This window comes from Neofelis nebulosa, chromosome 11 (genome assembly GCF_028018385.1).
Source record: "Neofelis nebulosa isolate mNeoNeb1 chromosome 11, mNeoNeb1.pri, whole genome shotgun sequence".
NCBI lineage: Eukaryota > Metazoa > Chordata > Mammalia > Carnivora > Felidae > Neofelis > Neofelis nebulosa.
Window position 1 is genome coordinate 58626533 of NC_080792.1, and position 17137 is coordinate 58643669.

At 39.9% G+C, this 17137-nt stretch overlaps 1 protein-coding gene across 6 annotated transcripts in view; it reads left to right on the forward strand.

Moving 5' to 3' along the window:
- PTPRM (protein tyrosine phosphatase receptor type M) overlaps positions 1-17137 on the forward strand; it is a 795639-nt gene that overhangs the window by 638050 nt on the left and 140452 nt on the right. For 5 of the 6 annotated variants that reach the window (XM_058692677.1, XM_058692679.1, XM_058692678.1 and 2 more), the window contains 2 exons: positions 8467-8618; positions 12679-12753. In XM_058692677.1, the coding sequence (XP_058548660.1) occupies positions 8467-8618; positions 12679-12753 (227 nt within the window). Of the gene's footprint in view, positions 1-8466; positions 8619-12678; positions 12754-12983; positions 13011-17137 lie in introns of all 6 variants that reach the window. The other variant, XM_058692682.1, reaches the window with a different exon arrangement.

The window sequence follows — 17137 nt, forward strand, 5'->3', positions numbered from 1 at the left end:
ATCTGAAGCAGTCTCCAGGCTCTTAACTGTTAGCACAGAGCCCAGTGTGGGGCTCGAACCCAGGAACCGTGAGATCGTGGCCTGAACGGAAATCAGACACTTAACCCACTGAGCCACCCAGGCCCCTCTGCTTCCTTTCCCACCATCCTGCACTTGGGTCCTGATTGGCAGCCATTGTGTAAAACACCAACGCTAAAGAGTTCATTCTTCACCATGCTTCTTTACCAGTTCTGATTCATACCATCACAAAGTTAATAACTTGCCAAGAAGTTTTCTCCCATTTCTTTCACCCCCATCCCGTGTTTTTTTTACACCAAGAAATATAAGAGAAATCATGGAATGTAATGAACATGAAGTACCGCACATTTAATATGAGTTCATCTCAGCACTTCTTTCCTTCCCCACCTTTATTCAAGTTTGGAAATTTAGGCCTATAACTTTTCCCCCTCTAATTTTATTGTAGGCATTATTGTAATTTTTTATTTTTAGTGCACTTCTAGGTTTACAGCAAAATTGAGCAGTAAGTGCAGAGTTCCTTTATACCCTCTGCCCCATATACACAACCCTTCCTAACTCCCAACACCCTGCACTATGTTGGCACCCTTCAGACAACTGATAAACCTACATTGACAAAGGCCAATATGTGGCCTTTCCAGATTGACAATTCTTTCACTTCATAACGTTCATTTGTTTCCTCCGTGTCTTTTTATAGCTCGATAGCTCATTTCTTTTTGGTGCCGAATAACATTCCATTGTCTGGATGTGCCACAGCATGTATTTATCCATTCGCGTACTGAGAGTCATTGTGGTCGCTGCCAAGTTTTGGCATTTATGAGTAAAGCTGCTATAAACATCTGTGTGCAGATTTTTGTGTGTACGTAAGTTTTCAACTCTTTTGGGTGTGATTGCTGGCTCATATGATAAGAGTATGTTCAGTTTTGTTAGAAACTGCCCAACTACCTTCCAAAGTGGCTGTACCAATTTGCACTCCCACCAGCCATGTGTGAGAGTTCCTTGTGGCTCCACATCCCTGTCAGCGTTTGGTGTTGTCAGCGTTCTGGGTTTTGATCATTCAAATAGGTTTGTAATCATATCTTGTTACTTTAATTTGCAACTCCCTGATGACGTATGATGTGGAGCATCTTTTCTTTTTCTTTTAATGTTTTTTTTACTTATTTTTGAGACAGAGCACACGAGTGGGGGAGGGACGGGGTGGGCAGAAGATTCGATGTGGGCTCTTTGCTGTCAGCACTGGGCCCAGTGTGGGACTTGAACTCATGGGCCCTGAGATCATGACCTGAGCTGAAAGCTCAACCCCACCCAGCCACCCCTAGAGCATCTTTCCATATGCTTATTTGCCATCTGTTAGTCTTCTTTGGTGAGGCCTCTGTTAAGGTCTTTTAAGGATTTTTTAATCAGATTGTTTTCTTGTTGTTGCCTTCTAAGGGTTCTTTGTATATTTAGATTTAGATCTTTATTCCTTTCTAATATTTGCATTCAATGCCAGAAATTTCCCTCTAATCACTGCTTTTGCTACATCCAACAAATTTTGATAAGTTGTGTTTACATTTTCATGTAGTTTAAAATATTTTTTTATTTTTTATTTTTATTTATTTATTTATTTATTTATTTTTAATATGAAATTTATTGCCAAATTGGTTTCCATACAACACCCAGTGCTCCTCCCAACAGGTGCCCTCCTCAATACCCATCACCCACCCTCCCCTCCCTCCCACCCCCCATCAACCCTCAGTTTGTTCTGTTTTCAAGAGTCCATTATGGTTTGGCTCCCTCCCTCTAACTTTTTTTTTTCCTTCCCCTCCCCCATGGTCTTCTGTTAAGTTTCTCAGGATCCACATAAGAGTGAAAACATATGGTATCTGTATTTCTCTGTATGACTTATTTCACTTACCGTAACACTCTCCAGTTCCATCCACGATGCTACAAAAGGCCAGATTTCATTCTTTCTCATTGCCACATAGTATTCCATTGTGTATACATACCTCCGTTTCTTTATCCATTCATCCGTTGATGGACATTTAGGCTTTTTCCATAATTTGGCTATTGTTGAGAGTGCTGCTATAAACATTGGGGTACAAGTGCCCCTAGGCATCAGCACTCCTGTATCCCTTGTGTAAATATTTTTTTAATGTCCCCTGAGATTTCTTCTTTGAGCCATGTGTTGAAAAGAGTGTTGTTTCATTTCTATTCATTGTGGGACTGTCCAGCTAACTTCTCTTACTGATTCTTAATTTAGGTCCACTGTGGTCTCAGAGTAAACACTGCATAATTTCTATTCTTTTGAATTTATCATGGTGTGTTTTATGACCCAGAATATGTTCTATCTTTGTGAATGTTCTCTGTGAACTTGAGAAGAATGTGTATTCTAACATTGTCAACTGAAGTATTCAATAGCTGTCAGTTATATCAAGTTGATTGATGATGCTATTGAGTTCAACTATGTCCTTACTGGTTTTCTGCCTTCTGGATGTCCATTTCTGATAGAGGGGTGTTGAAGTCTCCAACTGTGATAGTGGATTCATCTATTTCTCTTTGCCCGTCTGTCAGTTTTTGCATCACGTGGGTTGATGCTCTGTTGTTAGGCACATTAAGGATTAGGTCTTCTTGGATGAGTGACTTCTTTATCATTGTGTAATGCCCTTCTTTACTTCCGATAACTTTCTTCGCTCTGACGTTGCTCTGTCTGAAATTAATGTAGCTATCCCTGCTTTCTTTCGATTAATATTAATATTGTATATTTTTCTCCATCCGTTCACTTTTAATTTGTATGTATCTTTATTTTTAAAGTGAGTTTCTTGTAGACAACATATTATTTTGGTCTTGTTTTGTGACCGTTCTGATGGTTTCTGTCTTTTAATTGGTGTTGGGACCATTAATACATAAAATGATCATTGATATTGTTGAATTATTTTCTACCATGTTTGTTATGCTTTCTATCCATTGCCCTTCTTCCTATTTTTGTTTTTCAGTCTTTTTTCTGACTTTGTGGTTTTAATTGAGCATTTTATATTGTTCCATTTTCTTTCCTTTCTGTGTTTTTTTACTTTTTTAGTGTTACCCTATACTTAGCAATATACATTTACTACTAACCCAACTCTACCTTCACATGACATTATTCTGCATCACAGATAGCGTAATTTTAGATAGTTCATTTTACTTAAACTGTCATCAATTGTTACCATTATCATGTTGAAGAAACTGTTATTTACTGGATCAATTAAGAATAAGAAAATAACAGTTTTTATTTTACTTTCATTTATTCTTTCTCTAGGCCTCTTCCTTTTTCATGTTGATCTGAATTTCTGATCTATACCATTTTCCTTCTTTCTGAAGAACTCCATTTAAAAATTCTTGCAAGGCAGATCTACTGACAACAAATTCCCTCAATTTTTGTCTGAGAAAAATCTTTGTTTTTCCTTCACTTTGAAAGGATAATTTCACAGGGTACAGACAGAATTCTAGGTTGTTGGGTTTTTTTTTTTTCTCTCACTATTTTAAATCTGTCACTTTTCTATCTTCTTGGTTCATGGTTTCTGAGGAGAATTCAGATACAATTCTTATTTTTGCTCCTGTGTAAGTAAGCTGTTTTCTCCCCTGTGTCTTCTTTCAAGATTTTTTTTCTCTATCTTTGACATATTTTCAGTTTGAATATGATATGCTTCGGTGTAGATTTGTTGGCATTTATCCTTTTTGGTATACTCTGGGCTTCTCCGATTTATTCCAGTGTCTGACATAATTTGGGGGAATTCTCCATCACTATCGCTTCAAATATTGTTTCGATTCCTTTCTTCTTATTCTGGTTTCTCACTCCATGTATATTACACCTTTCGTAGTTGTTCCATAGTTTGGGGGTATTCTATCTTTTTTCAGTCTTCTTTCCCTTTACTGTTCAGTTTTAGAAATTTCTAGTGTCATATCTTTCATCTCAGAGATTCTTTCCTCAGCCATGTCTACTCTCCTAATGATCCCATCAAATGCGTTGTTTGCATTTGTTACAGATTTTTTTTTATCTCTAGCATTTATTTTTATATTTTTACTTAGAATTCCCATCTCTGCTTATGTTATCCATCTGTTCTGGCATGTTGTCTTTTTCCATTAGAGCCCTTGGCATATTAATCATAGTTATTGTAAATACCTTATCTGATCATTCCAACATCCCTGCCATCTGAGTCTTAGTCCAATGCTTGGTCTGTGTCTTCTGTGTTTTTTGCCTTTTAATATGCCTTGTAATTTTTTACTGACGTCCAGACTTGATGTACTGGATAAAAGGAACTGCTGTAAATAGATCTTTAGTAATGTAATAGTGGGTACTGGGGGAGGGAAGGCATTCTATAGATCTATGATTAGGTCTTAGTCTTTTCATGAATTTGTGCTTCTAGGCTGTGACCTTCTCTAGTGCTTCTCAGTAACCCACCACTGGGTGGGACAGGATGGCTGTAGGGAACTGGAGTTGGAGATTTCTTTTCCCCCAGATAGGTTAGGCTTTGATAAAGCCCCAACAGGTTAGGCTCTAGTAATTCTTCCTCTCGAGGGCGATCTTTTTCAAGAAGCACAGAAATGCTCTGCTCTGGGTGTATTTCAAAGTGGCTGCTTTCCGTCTCCTTCTGCTGGAAGCTTAGGGGTTTTTTCCTCCAATCATTACCTTGATGATCTGGTAGGGCTCTTAGGGATACAACTCACAAAAGTGTGGGTACCTAAGACTAGACACCCCTCTAGAGTTTTTAAGTCTCAGACTTGTCCACCTGAGCCTCATTAATTCATTAATGATGGCTTAAGCTTTCCTACTCTGGTGCTGGTTCTCACAGAGCTCTCTGCTCATCAGTTTCTGTTCTGGTGGGTTAGGTTTCTTTGTATTCACCTGTTTGTCTCTGTGGTTTTGGGAGCCGCAGTTTGTCCTGTAACCTCAAGTATCTGACAAAAAGCTAAGAAGAGTTGTTGATTTTCAGTTTGTTCAGCTTTTTACTTGTTAGAACAGACTGATGACTTCCAAGCTCTTTACACGTTGGACTGTAAACAAGTCTTCTCTAATTTTTTATGATCCATTTTTAGATGTTGTTAGAAATTTGTTATTATTATTATGGGCCTTTGAGATTAATGGAACTACATTTGGAGATTGGAGATTAAAAATATTTTCGGCAACAATCTGTTAAAAATTAAAATGGGAAATAAATTTCCTTGTGTCTTTAAATAAGATTGCAGAGAAAAGTCCTTTCACTTTAGGGGTTTCCCTGCACAAAACACTTTATTTCATTATGTTCACAAAGTTTTTCTGACAGTTTTAGAAGTTTTCACTTAAAAAAATCCAGATCTGAAACACAAAGCTTAAAAGAGAAATAGAAAAAAAGAGAAAAAAAACTTCCATTTATCCACAGTCATTTCCAAGCCTCAGTTCTAAATCCAACCTTCCTCAGCAATCTGTAATTATGGACCAGAGCATTCAGCTGTCTATGTATAAGAAAAAATGAAAATTCCAAGCAATAACTCAAAACCTCCATAACCAAGCAAGCTACTTTTGATACGTAGGTTGTAGAAAATACTGTGGTACGATAATGATTAATTCCATTAACAAGCATATTGAACACATGTCTTTGTGTAATTGGCTAGGTGCCGGTAAGTTAATCTTACTTTTCCAAAGCATTATATTTACTTATGAGAAGATAGAGTATTCATACAAGTTGGTATTAATTTTAATGTAACTTGTAAGGAAATGTAATGAAATCCTTCACTAGAAATAACATATTGTTCTGGAATGGGTGTCTTTGGGGTCAAGGGATCTGGGGTGCCATCTGTGACATTTGGATAAGTCACCTTACTTCTCTGAGGCCCATCTCCTTCATGTGTAAATTAGGCAGTAAGAGCTCTTACAGGATTACTAGGATCAGATGAGATAACACTTGTAAAGTACTGTCACACACTTTCTATTGGGCATTATATGTTAGTTCCACTCCCTTCCATTCTAATACGTATATAAGTGCTCCTACATTAATGGAGAGCAGAAGTATTCTTTTGTTGGGGCCACATCGTGCTTTAATTTTCTAATTTGAATGATTTGACAACATTTAAAAAATTAAAGGAGTCCACATAAAATCTGGATTTCTGTTTTTTCCCGAAATTTACAGTGTCTGGGACCTCCATGGAGGATCCATCTGCTAGAGCTTAAGGGCATTGTGAGCCGGGTTTTGAAAAAGGTTCATGAACAGAGTATGTGCTTAATATAAACTTAAAGCTGTGGGTCTCTGACAGGACCTCTGATTCGAGCTGGCTCTCATGGGTCCTTAATGGGTTTCTTTTGTGCTTAAAGATGATCAGCAATGAAGTACGTAGCTTGACGTCACTGACATTCATCCACACAGATGGAGGATTAGCAAGGAGATAGATCTTTTCCAGCCCAAAGCTTAGCTTTTATTGGTGCACACATCCCCCAACCCCCTTCACCACCAGAAGCACATTCGCTGTCATTTCTAACCTATAAGGATTAGGTTAGAACACAAGTAAGAAAAGACAAAGAGGGAAGGTTGGTGAACTTGGCAATGCCCTTCTTCATAGGCAGAACGAAACAGACTATTGAGGCAGGTATCTGCATAAATCAGTCCAAAACAAATCAAAGACATTCCGGCATAAAGGGGATGTTTTGTAAAGGGGATGTTTTGCCTGAATTATGGAGCTAATTATCTCAGTCCTCCACTTCAGTGTTCCTGGGGGGACCTGGCTTAAGAATGCGTTCCCAATGAGCTGCCAGATTCAGAAGTGCAGAGAAAATGTGTTTTTATTGTACCCGCAGCTGCAGAACCTGAGCCCAGTTGCTGCCTCTATCCAGAACACCTGTTGAGAACAACCAAGCTCAGACTAGCATGGCAGGCTAGAAAATAAGGCGGGGGGTGGAGTGTAGGGTGGGCTTCAGAGAAGGCCATCACGGTCTGCACGCTGGCAAGAGAAGAATGCCAGCTCCCAGAGAAGCCACTCCGGGTTGCTTTTTAAAATCTTTACAACTTTAACGCTGTCATAGAAGTTATAGATGATTTTCATTTTTCTGGTTAAAATGGATTTTTCTCCCACAACTTTTAGTCATAAAAAGGGCAACTTATTAATGCAACCCTTCTGCCTTCAAAGTATGAAATTAAAAGATTATTATAACTACAGGCAAGAAAGCATTTGGATTATGTGGCATTTGGAAATGACAATAAAGATTATCCATATGGTCTAATGTTGTCAATGTCTTACATTGCATTAGCAATCACCTAATATGGGCGTGATTTTGATTATGTGACTCATTTTAAATTCTGCTGTGTCCTAGGTCAGTCAGAGTCAAGATGATTTACTAGAAATGGCTGCCATTTTCTTTTGTAAATGCTGCTGAGTGCTTAGGCAGAATTAGAATATTTTCGGACGTAATATCTTTGGCATTATGGTGCGATAGTCTTAAACCTTCTCACTTTATACCTTTCTCTTAAGCATCTCTCATTCTATTCTTGGCTGTCCCAGGTACATAAAACAACCTCCGGTAGTAAGAAATGTAAAAATTTGCTTCATCTTTTTATTTGTGTGTCACTTCCCTTACGTTTTTATGGCTTTGTCCAGGTATCTGTAACTTGAGATTATGAGTTGTTGACGGTCACTGAGCAGGATGCAGAGGCCAGAATTAAACCGTGTCTCTAAAATAATGGGAAATCTCTCTAACTTCCTTGACCTTTTTGTATTCTCTTCCATGGAGGGAGGGGACATAGGGACTTACTCGTTTGCTAAACTCTCCACGGGACGCCAACACCTTGAAATTTCATTACCCTTTGCTCTGTTGACCTGCCTGGGTGAGGAACTAGTCTGGAGTCATGGGGAATTTAGTCATGTCACAGCCATCTGAGAAGTCAGGATATGCCATCCGATGCACCCGAGGCCTGAGCTCCCCTGCCCTGGGTAGGCTGTGTGTCATGCCTTCTCCCTTTCTGCACATCACCCAGTTGCACTCCTCTCCTCATTCCTTGCCTGCTTTTGTTTTTTAGTTCTACAGTACGCCTCCTAGATCCGTCCCTGGATTATTTCAGTTTTGTTTGGCAGATATTTACTAGGAGATCTACTCTTTGACACTGAATGTAGAAAAAAATATAGTAAAAAGGAACTCTAGAAGCTTCTCAGTAAAATGGATTATGATTGTATTGTGCTAGGGCCGTTGGTCATTTTAATTTAGCGTGTAGCAGGAACACAGAAAGTAATATTTTAGGCTGTATATTCCTGATGTCGCTGTGGGTTTTTTGAGGACGGGCAGAGGATGTTTTTCATCTCTGCGTCCGTACAGTTGGCAGAGAACCTGACATCTAAAAGCCACCATAAATAGATGTTTTGAATGAATACCAATAACTCCATAGAAGTTATTCCTGGACTCAATACACATGTCAAGGCCCCATCTTCCATTCACATTGCATGTCTATATAATGAACTCTTTGTCCTAAGGAAACTAGCCAAGAAGCGGAAGGAGACAATGAGCAGCACCCGGCAGGAGATGACCGTGATGGTGAACTCAATGGACAAGAGCTATGCCGAGCAAGGCACCAACTGCGACGAGGCGTTCTCGTTCATGGACACACACAATCTGAACGGGAGATGTAAGTACCTACATTTCTTAGCTTCTAATACATTTCTGTGGTTCTTCAGGATACTGGATAGTCCTGGGCAATTAAAAAAACAAACAAAAAAATAAAACTCCCTGAAGAATCCTTATGCCCTGTTGGTTTCACCATCCCCTTGAGTGATTCCGAAAACTTCTCTGGGAGCGCTGGATTGCCTAGGAACGGATGATACTGCGAAGCTGGTAGGACCAGAGCAGGGAGCACAGGAAGCCACAATTAAGTTTCTATAAAGCATTAGAGAGCATTAATGAGAAGGCTTTTTTTTTTTCTTGAAGGAGAAGGCACCTGCTTCTCATCAACCTTTTTGTTGTTGAGTTCCTGTTCGTAAGCTAGCCAGGTGTGGAATTGCACAGTGAAGCCTGTTCTAAAACAGTTCGCTAAATTGAGTAACAAGTTAGTTGTTTATTTGTTTAGCTGACAGGTTCTGCCTTTATTATAGGGCTATTAGCGGCAATTAATAAGTTAAACTGTATTTGCGCTTCACAAGTCTTACATCTCACACCAGGTGGGTAAACCGAGTTTCAGCTAATACCTTCCCGTACTACCACCTGTGATCCAGGTACAAGGCATTATTTTAGAAAGCTACCAATCAGATTGAGTATATGAAGAACAAAAAGGAGCAGTTGTTGTGTCCCTGGTGATCTTCTCAGAGACCAGAAGTAAGTCCCACGTTGGATGCCTGATTCTGTAGTTGCATGGCCATGCTGGGTTCAAGGTCAGAGGTTTCTTTCCTGTGTGAAATCCATGCCCACAGACTGCTGCTGATGCTGGCTGCAAAAATTCAGCAAGAGGATGGAACAAAAATGCAGCTGTCACCGTGCAGAAAGGCTGGAACCGTGACTGGGAAGCACAGAATTGGGGTCTCAGGGGCTGGGGAGCAGGGAGAGGCCTTATACCAGCGTGGACAGTGTATGCCGCGTCCTGACCACCCACTTGGCCTGTTCTTTTTCTGCAGCTCCCAGGCGCCTCCCCCCATCTCCCAGCCCCTTCTCCAGTCACTGTGTGGTCAGTGTCCACCTCTCCCAAACTTTGCCTTTCTCCTACATTCAGTGAGGCTCCAGAGAGTTCTGCCGCTGACTGCTTTCTGTTTATGGTGGCTGTAGTTGCCTACCTCTTCCTACTTAGAGGCACTACATTTATTCGTCTACATGCACACCTTGCCCGGTGGATCAAGCGTTCAGCAGGCATGTCTGTCAGCTGTCACCCCAGTGGGGAGGGTGGCTCTCCTCACCCTCGGTCATTGCTCTTTGCCCTTTGGTGTCATTTTCAGTGCAGGTGACATAATCTATAGTACTCCAGTATCCCACAAACTACACCCCCTTTTTTCATAGAATCTTCTCTTTTTTTTGTATCAAATAGTTTATATATATATACATACATATATATACGTACATATATATATACATGTATGTATATATATGTATATTGCATTCAGTGACCAAATAAAAACAATTTGCGATGCACTCTTGTGGGCTGGGATGGGAAGAGTCCCGCCTACCACCAACAGGGTCAGAATCCTGGTAGTAGTGATCATTTCTTCAATGTCATTATGAAAGAGGCCACACAGAAAGGTGTTCTCACTTTCTAGGATAACCCATTAATGTTCCAAATTTCCTATTTCATGGTGAAACTCCTCACGCATAAATTTACTAGGAATTACCTGCCCAGAGTGGAAACCTACATGAGAAGTTTCTAGGCTTTTGAAGTTTGAACAACAGGGGATATTTGCCTCTGGACAGGAAATTTAATTTGGCAGTTACTTTTCAAAAAGTGAGAGTATCTGTAGAAATCCAAAAATGCTCAGGCAAAGAGGTTGCTGCAGAAACCAGCATCAGCTTCCATGGCTCATCTGCCATGAGCCGTTATTTTGTGCCTCCTGTCAATAAAGCCAGTGGAGGAGGAAACACAGCAGTAGGCGTTCCATTTGTCCCCCACTCTTTGAGCAATGACAAGGTGCCATCGCATCCCCAACCATCAGGAGTGACCCTGACAGCAGACTTTATCGTAGTGCTCTCTTAGTGGCTTCAAAATAAAAGGCGAGCTGCTGAGGGAGGAAATGTGCAGGAGAGGGGTTCATTAGACCCCTAGGCTTCCAGCCCCAAACCAATTGCAAGTCTGGGTACGTCTGACATCTTTTAGGGTCATGAGGCAAGTAGCTTTTAGAAATGAGACACTGAAAAAAAATGAAATTGGAAAATTTAAAAATAAGCACAAGAATATTTATGAGAACGGGGGATCTGTCCACCAAAGCAAATGGGAGTTGTACCATCTTCTTTTAAAATTTTTTTTAGTGTTTGTTTATTTTTGAGAGACAGAAAGGTACAGCGTGAGTGGGGGAGGGGCAGAGAGACAGGGAGACAGAGTGTGAGCAGGGGAGGGGTAGAGAGAGAGAGGGGGACAGAATCCGAAGCCGGCCCCAGGCTCTGAGCTGTCAGCACAGAGCCCCACACCAGGCTTGAACTCACAAACCGTGAGATCATGACCTGAGCTGAAGTTGAACACTCAACCAACTGAGGCACCCAGGTGCCCCTGTGCCATCTTCTTTTAATATGTTATACCAGGGGGAAAATAAATGTGTATGGTGGGATTGGGCTTAATTTTTACAAAAGACAAGAGTATTTAAAATACATTTTTTTAAAAAGTGAAAATAAACACGGCTATTTCGTATCTGCTTTGCACATGTTTACCAATGACATAAAAATGTCTGCAGGTAATAGGCGTTCTTCTCGCTGACCCTAGCACATTTTATAAGTACTCAGGTTTTTTGTTCTTATTTTCATCAGTTGCTCTCTTTTTTCCTGGCAGTTTACCATAAACATGCATTATAAATATGATACCTCTTTAATTTAGAAAAATATCTTATAAATGACAGGCAGTCTGGATTCTGGTTCTTGGTCTGTCATTTATTAATTCTACATTTTAAAAATATAAACAGAAGTTTAAAAACACCGTCATGAAGGAACTGCTTTAGGAGAGCTAAAATATATTAACGTGTCAGCAGAATAAAGATAACATACAGGTTTTTAGTACTGTATTTAGTACTGTGTTTAGTACCTAAACACAGGTTTTTAGTACTTCTTCCCATAATTAAATGATGTAATTGGGTATTAGTGTCCTGATCTAAAACTTTAGCATCAAATAAATCATATAACTACATCAGAAAGTTAAGATTTAGATTTACGTTTAACCAGCTTAAACACTTGAGCACAGTCAAATCATTTGTCTTTACACTTTAATGAAATTAAAGTGATTGTAAAGCACTAATCAATTAAGATGTTGAAGAGAGTTCACAAACTACTTTTAGAAAAGGAAATATCCACTTTAAATGAAATCAGATAAATTGGATGGGATTGACTTCCCCTCTCCATAACAGGGAGAGAGAAGCGGTCTAAGAGTTAAATCCTGAATCTTTCGGAGGAAAGTTTCAAAGAAAAATAAGCATTTTTTATAAAGATTTAAAAGACTAATAGAGCGATATACAGGCATGCAGCTTTCGTCTTAAATATAGTGCGCATGAAACATCACCTTTATTTTTCATAAACCAGGTCATAACTTTGTGGAAAGTTCTCAGAATATCCAAAATAGGAGGAAGGAGAGGAGTTAGCAAACTGCAAAAATTGACTTTAAATTCTTCCAACAGCCACGTGTAGACACCTTCTCATACCCTTAGTTTAAAAAAAGAAGAAAAAAACCCAACTTGGTGTGATGCTAGAATTCTACAAGCAAAGGCTAGAAGTCAAAATAAAAGTCTAATGAATTTCTTGATTCAAAATGGCGGCAGAGGTTATGGGGGTTTTTCCTCATTTGTGGGGTAAGAAAACCTTTTAAGCGATAAAAGGGTACCTGCCTCTAAAATACAAGTGATTCCCTGGAGACAGCAGGGAATGATAAGATTGACCACATAGGCTTCAGTAGATGTCTGGCGTTTCTTCAGTCAAGTCTCTACCAGTATGGTGTCCTTCTGAGTGACCTTGGAGGGCTGTGTTTTCAGGCTTTGCCTCCTGCAACTGCTGACTAGTTCTTCTCTCCTTTACAGCTGTGTCTTCACCATCATCCTTCACAATGAAAACGAATACACTGAGCACATCGGTGCCCAATTCCTACTACCCAGGTAACAGATTCTTCCACTGTTGCATCCGTGCATAAGCCCTTAGCAATCAGTATCAGTCCACGCTCTCACTTTGCTGTCCATGATGCTTTAGGAGCTTAATATGTGTGATGTGTTGTAACCCGATGCTTTCTATGGCTTTCTGCGGGAAAAGTGGGGGGCCTTTCATCAGTCATTTACTGTTCTCTCTCTTTTTACTTTCTCTGCATTGACCTGCTTATGATGTATGACAGACCCATTTGTGCCAACTGCAATTTTAGGTGAGAACATTTCCCTTTATCACAGTTTATTGCAGGAGTAATTTACAAAGTCAGTGGCCACTCTGTAGGAGCCTGGAGTTCTAGTCTATATGATGCAGTGATTGTAAGCAGGACAAGGGGGTGGCGGGTGGCCTGGGAGGAGGGCAGAGATAATAAAAAGACTTTCTCCAAACAGTCTCCATTGATAAGAAGGGTTAGCCTCATGTTATGTTGGAAATGATACCAAAAGACTCAAATGAACGATCCCAGCTCTAGTATTTTCCCTTTCTGTGTTCAGAACTTCAAGTCAGATTTGATCCCAAGGAGAAACACAGTATGTCACCACTCAGCTGTGTATTTCTAAGAGCTGAATTCTGTAATGTGAGGTCGTAAAAGTAAAAATCACTTCTTATTTTCACTTATCACTAAGCACTAAAAACTTCAATTTCAAAAATAGCATTTTTTCTGATTATGCCAAATGTTATGCAGAAAAATGATCACAGTCGAGTTTTGGCCCCCTACCCTTCCTCCACGCCACTCACGGCCCCCGCCCCAGCATTCCAAAGTGTCTGTCACGTGCTGGAATTTCAAAGGAGCTGATGTTCTCAGCAGCAAAGTGACAAGATGGCACTTTATAATCACATGGTGTATTATGTGTCAGATGTCACGAGAAATAAAATAAAATGTTAGCCCAGTGGGGCAGAATGCAGTGAAAATATGAGCTGTTCCCAGCCAGGAGCTGGGAAAAAAAAAAAAAAAAAAAAAAATCCCATTTGTCCCATGTAAGAGGGTTTTGGAGAAATGGCATTACCTGGCTGTAACCAAACCAACATGAGCTGCTATTGCATTTGAGATGCATAAATAACCCAAGTGTATCACAGCTGTGTTCTCTTTCTACTACTAACCTTACCGAAAAGGAGCACAACACAGACGACTTCAAGGTATATACCAATTCACCGTAGCAAGACTTTCATCCACAGCTGTTCAACTTTCTGCTTCCTAATTCTCTTTACAAGGGTTGATATCTTTGCAACACAGTTTTTCCCCCTGTGCTTCTCTTTTCTCTGAGTTGTTATGATTTTCGCATAGAGGGTCATTTGTTTTCCTTACGGTGTTTTCTGGGCTTAAGCAAGTTTGTGGCCTGAGTTCCATAGGAACTCAGACAGAAGTTTAAGAACGGACATAAACCCAAATTTTTGAATTTGCATCATTTTGAGGGCTAACAAACAGAGCTCACCAACCCCCCTTCCCCCCTTAGAGTGCCAGCTATATGGGGAGAAGGCTGCATTTTTATTCTTTTCATACGTAAGGGGCACAGGCTAATTTTAGGCACCCGAACAATGTAATCTACATGCAGATGACATTTGCAGAATCTTTCGAGAAGCGAAGATTTGCGATTTCTTTGTGTGCCGTGGCATTCATCCTGCAGCTCCTCCAGTAGACGTTCTGACCTTGGGGGAGCTGGAGTAGGGAGGGCTGAGCTGTGCACCGTCAGAGGGAAGAAAACGTTCAGATTGCACAGCAGGATTAAGATAAGCTTATTAAACAAATATCATTTTTTTAAAGTCGCTGCTTTGTTATTACAAACACTAATGACATCTTTTAAACTTGGTTAGGCTTCTCTACCAAAAGGGAATAACTTGAACAGACAATTCAAGTAGCAAACATGATGTACGTTTGTGAAAAGTAAGTCAGCCAGATTGACAAGTAAGTGTGATCACGTCTGGCTTACGTATGTACCAATGCAGCACACAGCAGTGCTTGCGAACCGTTCCCCCCACGAGTTTGGTGCAAATGTGAGTCTGTATATCCCATAGTAAGCATTAATGAGGTTATCCCTTGACACCATGGGAAGAAGATAAGCTGTACATCTACTCTGGCACATTTGGGGAACAACGCTATTGCAATTTACAATTAAGACGAGCAAATGCTCACAAAATTTTTGTGACTTGGGGCTTGGCACCCTAAGATCCTCTGTTATCTCCACCTTTTATTCTTATGTGCTGAGGTGCCCAGCTTAATGTACAGAAGTTTTAGTACGCCTTTACATCATTTTCTTGCCGAGACAGAGAGAGAGTAAGGGAGAGAGAGGGAGAGAGATTGATAGGTAGATAGATAGATAGATAGATAGATAGATAGATAGATAGATAGATAACGATTGATAGATATAGATCTTTCTCGGTAAATAAATGCTAATAGATACTGATATCAGGATAAGTAGATATAATAGCACTCAGAAACATAGCACTCATTTCAATTCTAGTTCTTTCAGCTGGTTTGTTGAGAATTCAAGATAATCTATTAAAGGATATAGGTAGAATTAATTCACAGTTCTTCAAAAACCATCAGAACTGTTAGTGAGAAGCTGTGTTCCTGATTTCCTCTTAGGCAAAATTTGTCACTGAAAAACATTGTTAGTGGATAATTTTTAGGCAAACACAGGAAATCAGTGACAAATGATATATATGTTATCAGTGATCATTCTTTTTAAAAACCACTAATTAAATCGCTAATTTTAATCACGAATCACTAATTTTGGTAGAATCAAAAATTTCTAATAGGGTAGGTGACCCAGTTTCGTAACACATATGGCACGAGAAACCTTCTATTCCCCCCTCGATATCTATGTACTCGATAATAGCACTCATTTCTTAGATGGCCTCGGTAGCGTTTAAATGCGTAAAGATGGGTCCGCACGCTAGTTGTGAGGCCGAGATCATAATGCAGCGGGGGTGGGGGCAGGGTGGTGACGAGCATAATGGTAACAGTGGTTGTCGCTCTGGGAATTAAACCTTCCAAGAATGCCTGGCCCTAGGACCAGAGTTGTGTGGGAAGTTTAGAAGGTCAGTCCACCATGGAGGCCATTTAATTATGTTCCTCCCAAAAGGTACAGAACTGAGAGAAGGAGAGATGCACAGGGGGGAAACTAATTAATGTTCCATTTATTTTAGTATAAAGAACAGGACTTCCTGCTGGAGTGGCTAAAAAGCTCCACGGGCTCAGTACTTCAGCAGGGACCCTGCACCCCCTTGATGAGCTTGGCAGTCGCCAGCAAGCAAATGTGATGTGAAAACATCCCGGCTTACTCGCGGCTGTCCTAATAAAATGGGAACATCCGAGTGGCTACATTTCAAAGCAAATCCAAATGAGAGACCAACTCATAAAATCAACTTACCACCCTTTTTTATTTTGTCTTTGTGTCTTTAGCCACCTTGTAGTGACCAGGTGCCATTTCAGCAACAGCAACATAACTACACTTGTGTCCCACCTTTCATACCATGCATCCCCAGGTGCTTTGCAATGCAGATAGTACTGAGGTTTGAAAACCAGGCCCAGCTAACCGAGTGCCCTTGAGCTAAATTTCCTTTGGAGCTGAATCTCTCAGTTAAAAAAAATAAAAAAGGAAATAAAGAAAGAAAGAAAGAAAGAATACCCATGGCTGAATTCCCTATATGGATAAACAATCTGGTAATTTTTTAAAAAAATGAACATACCCATTTTTTATGTATGTTTTAATTCTTTATACCTGAACTCAATTTTGATTTAACATTCTCGTTTTAAGTGAAGGGAGCATTGTATTTTGTGAGACACATCCTCAGTCACAAAACGGCTAAAGGGATTCAGCACTATAATGAGCTAACCTGTAGCACATCCAACTCTTAATCTAATAGCACCTTCCTGCGTAAGACTTTTTTTTTTTTTCAAAGCTACAATTTCTGCAGTTCATTAATCTAATTTGCTAGGAGTCTTCCGTTAAAATATAGCCTCTTTAGGCTTATTTGACCAAATTTTGACATTAGTTCTGTCGTACCATTTGGTTTGACCTGTTCGAGGAATTTAAATGAGAAAATGTGTCAAGTACAAATAAGACTTTTATCTAGTCGTTACTTAGTTCATGGGGGATAAAAAAGCGATTATGATACTATTTTAGCCTCCTTTTTGTTATTGAGTGTTTAAATAAGACACCCCGATCCTAACGTGATGGGAGACTTGAGGCTTTGACCTCTGATCACCTACGAAGAGAAAACTTAACTATAAAAGTAAAGCACAGAATTAAAACGACCTGTAATTATTCACACAGTACTATTGCTTATGCCCTGTTTCCTTTTTCTCCTCCTCTTTTCTCCTGATATGTACCTTCTTAAAAG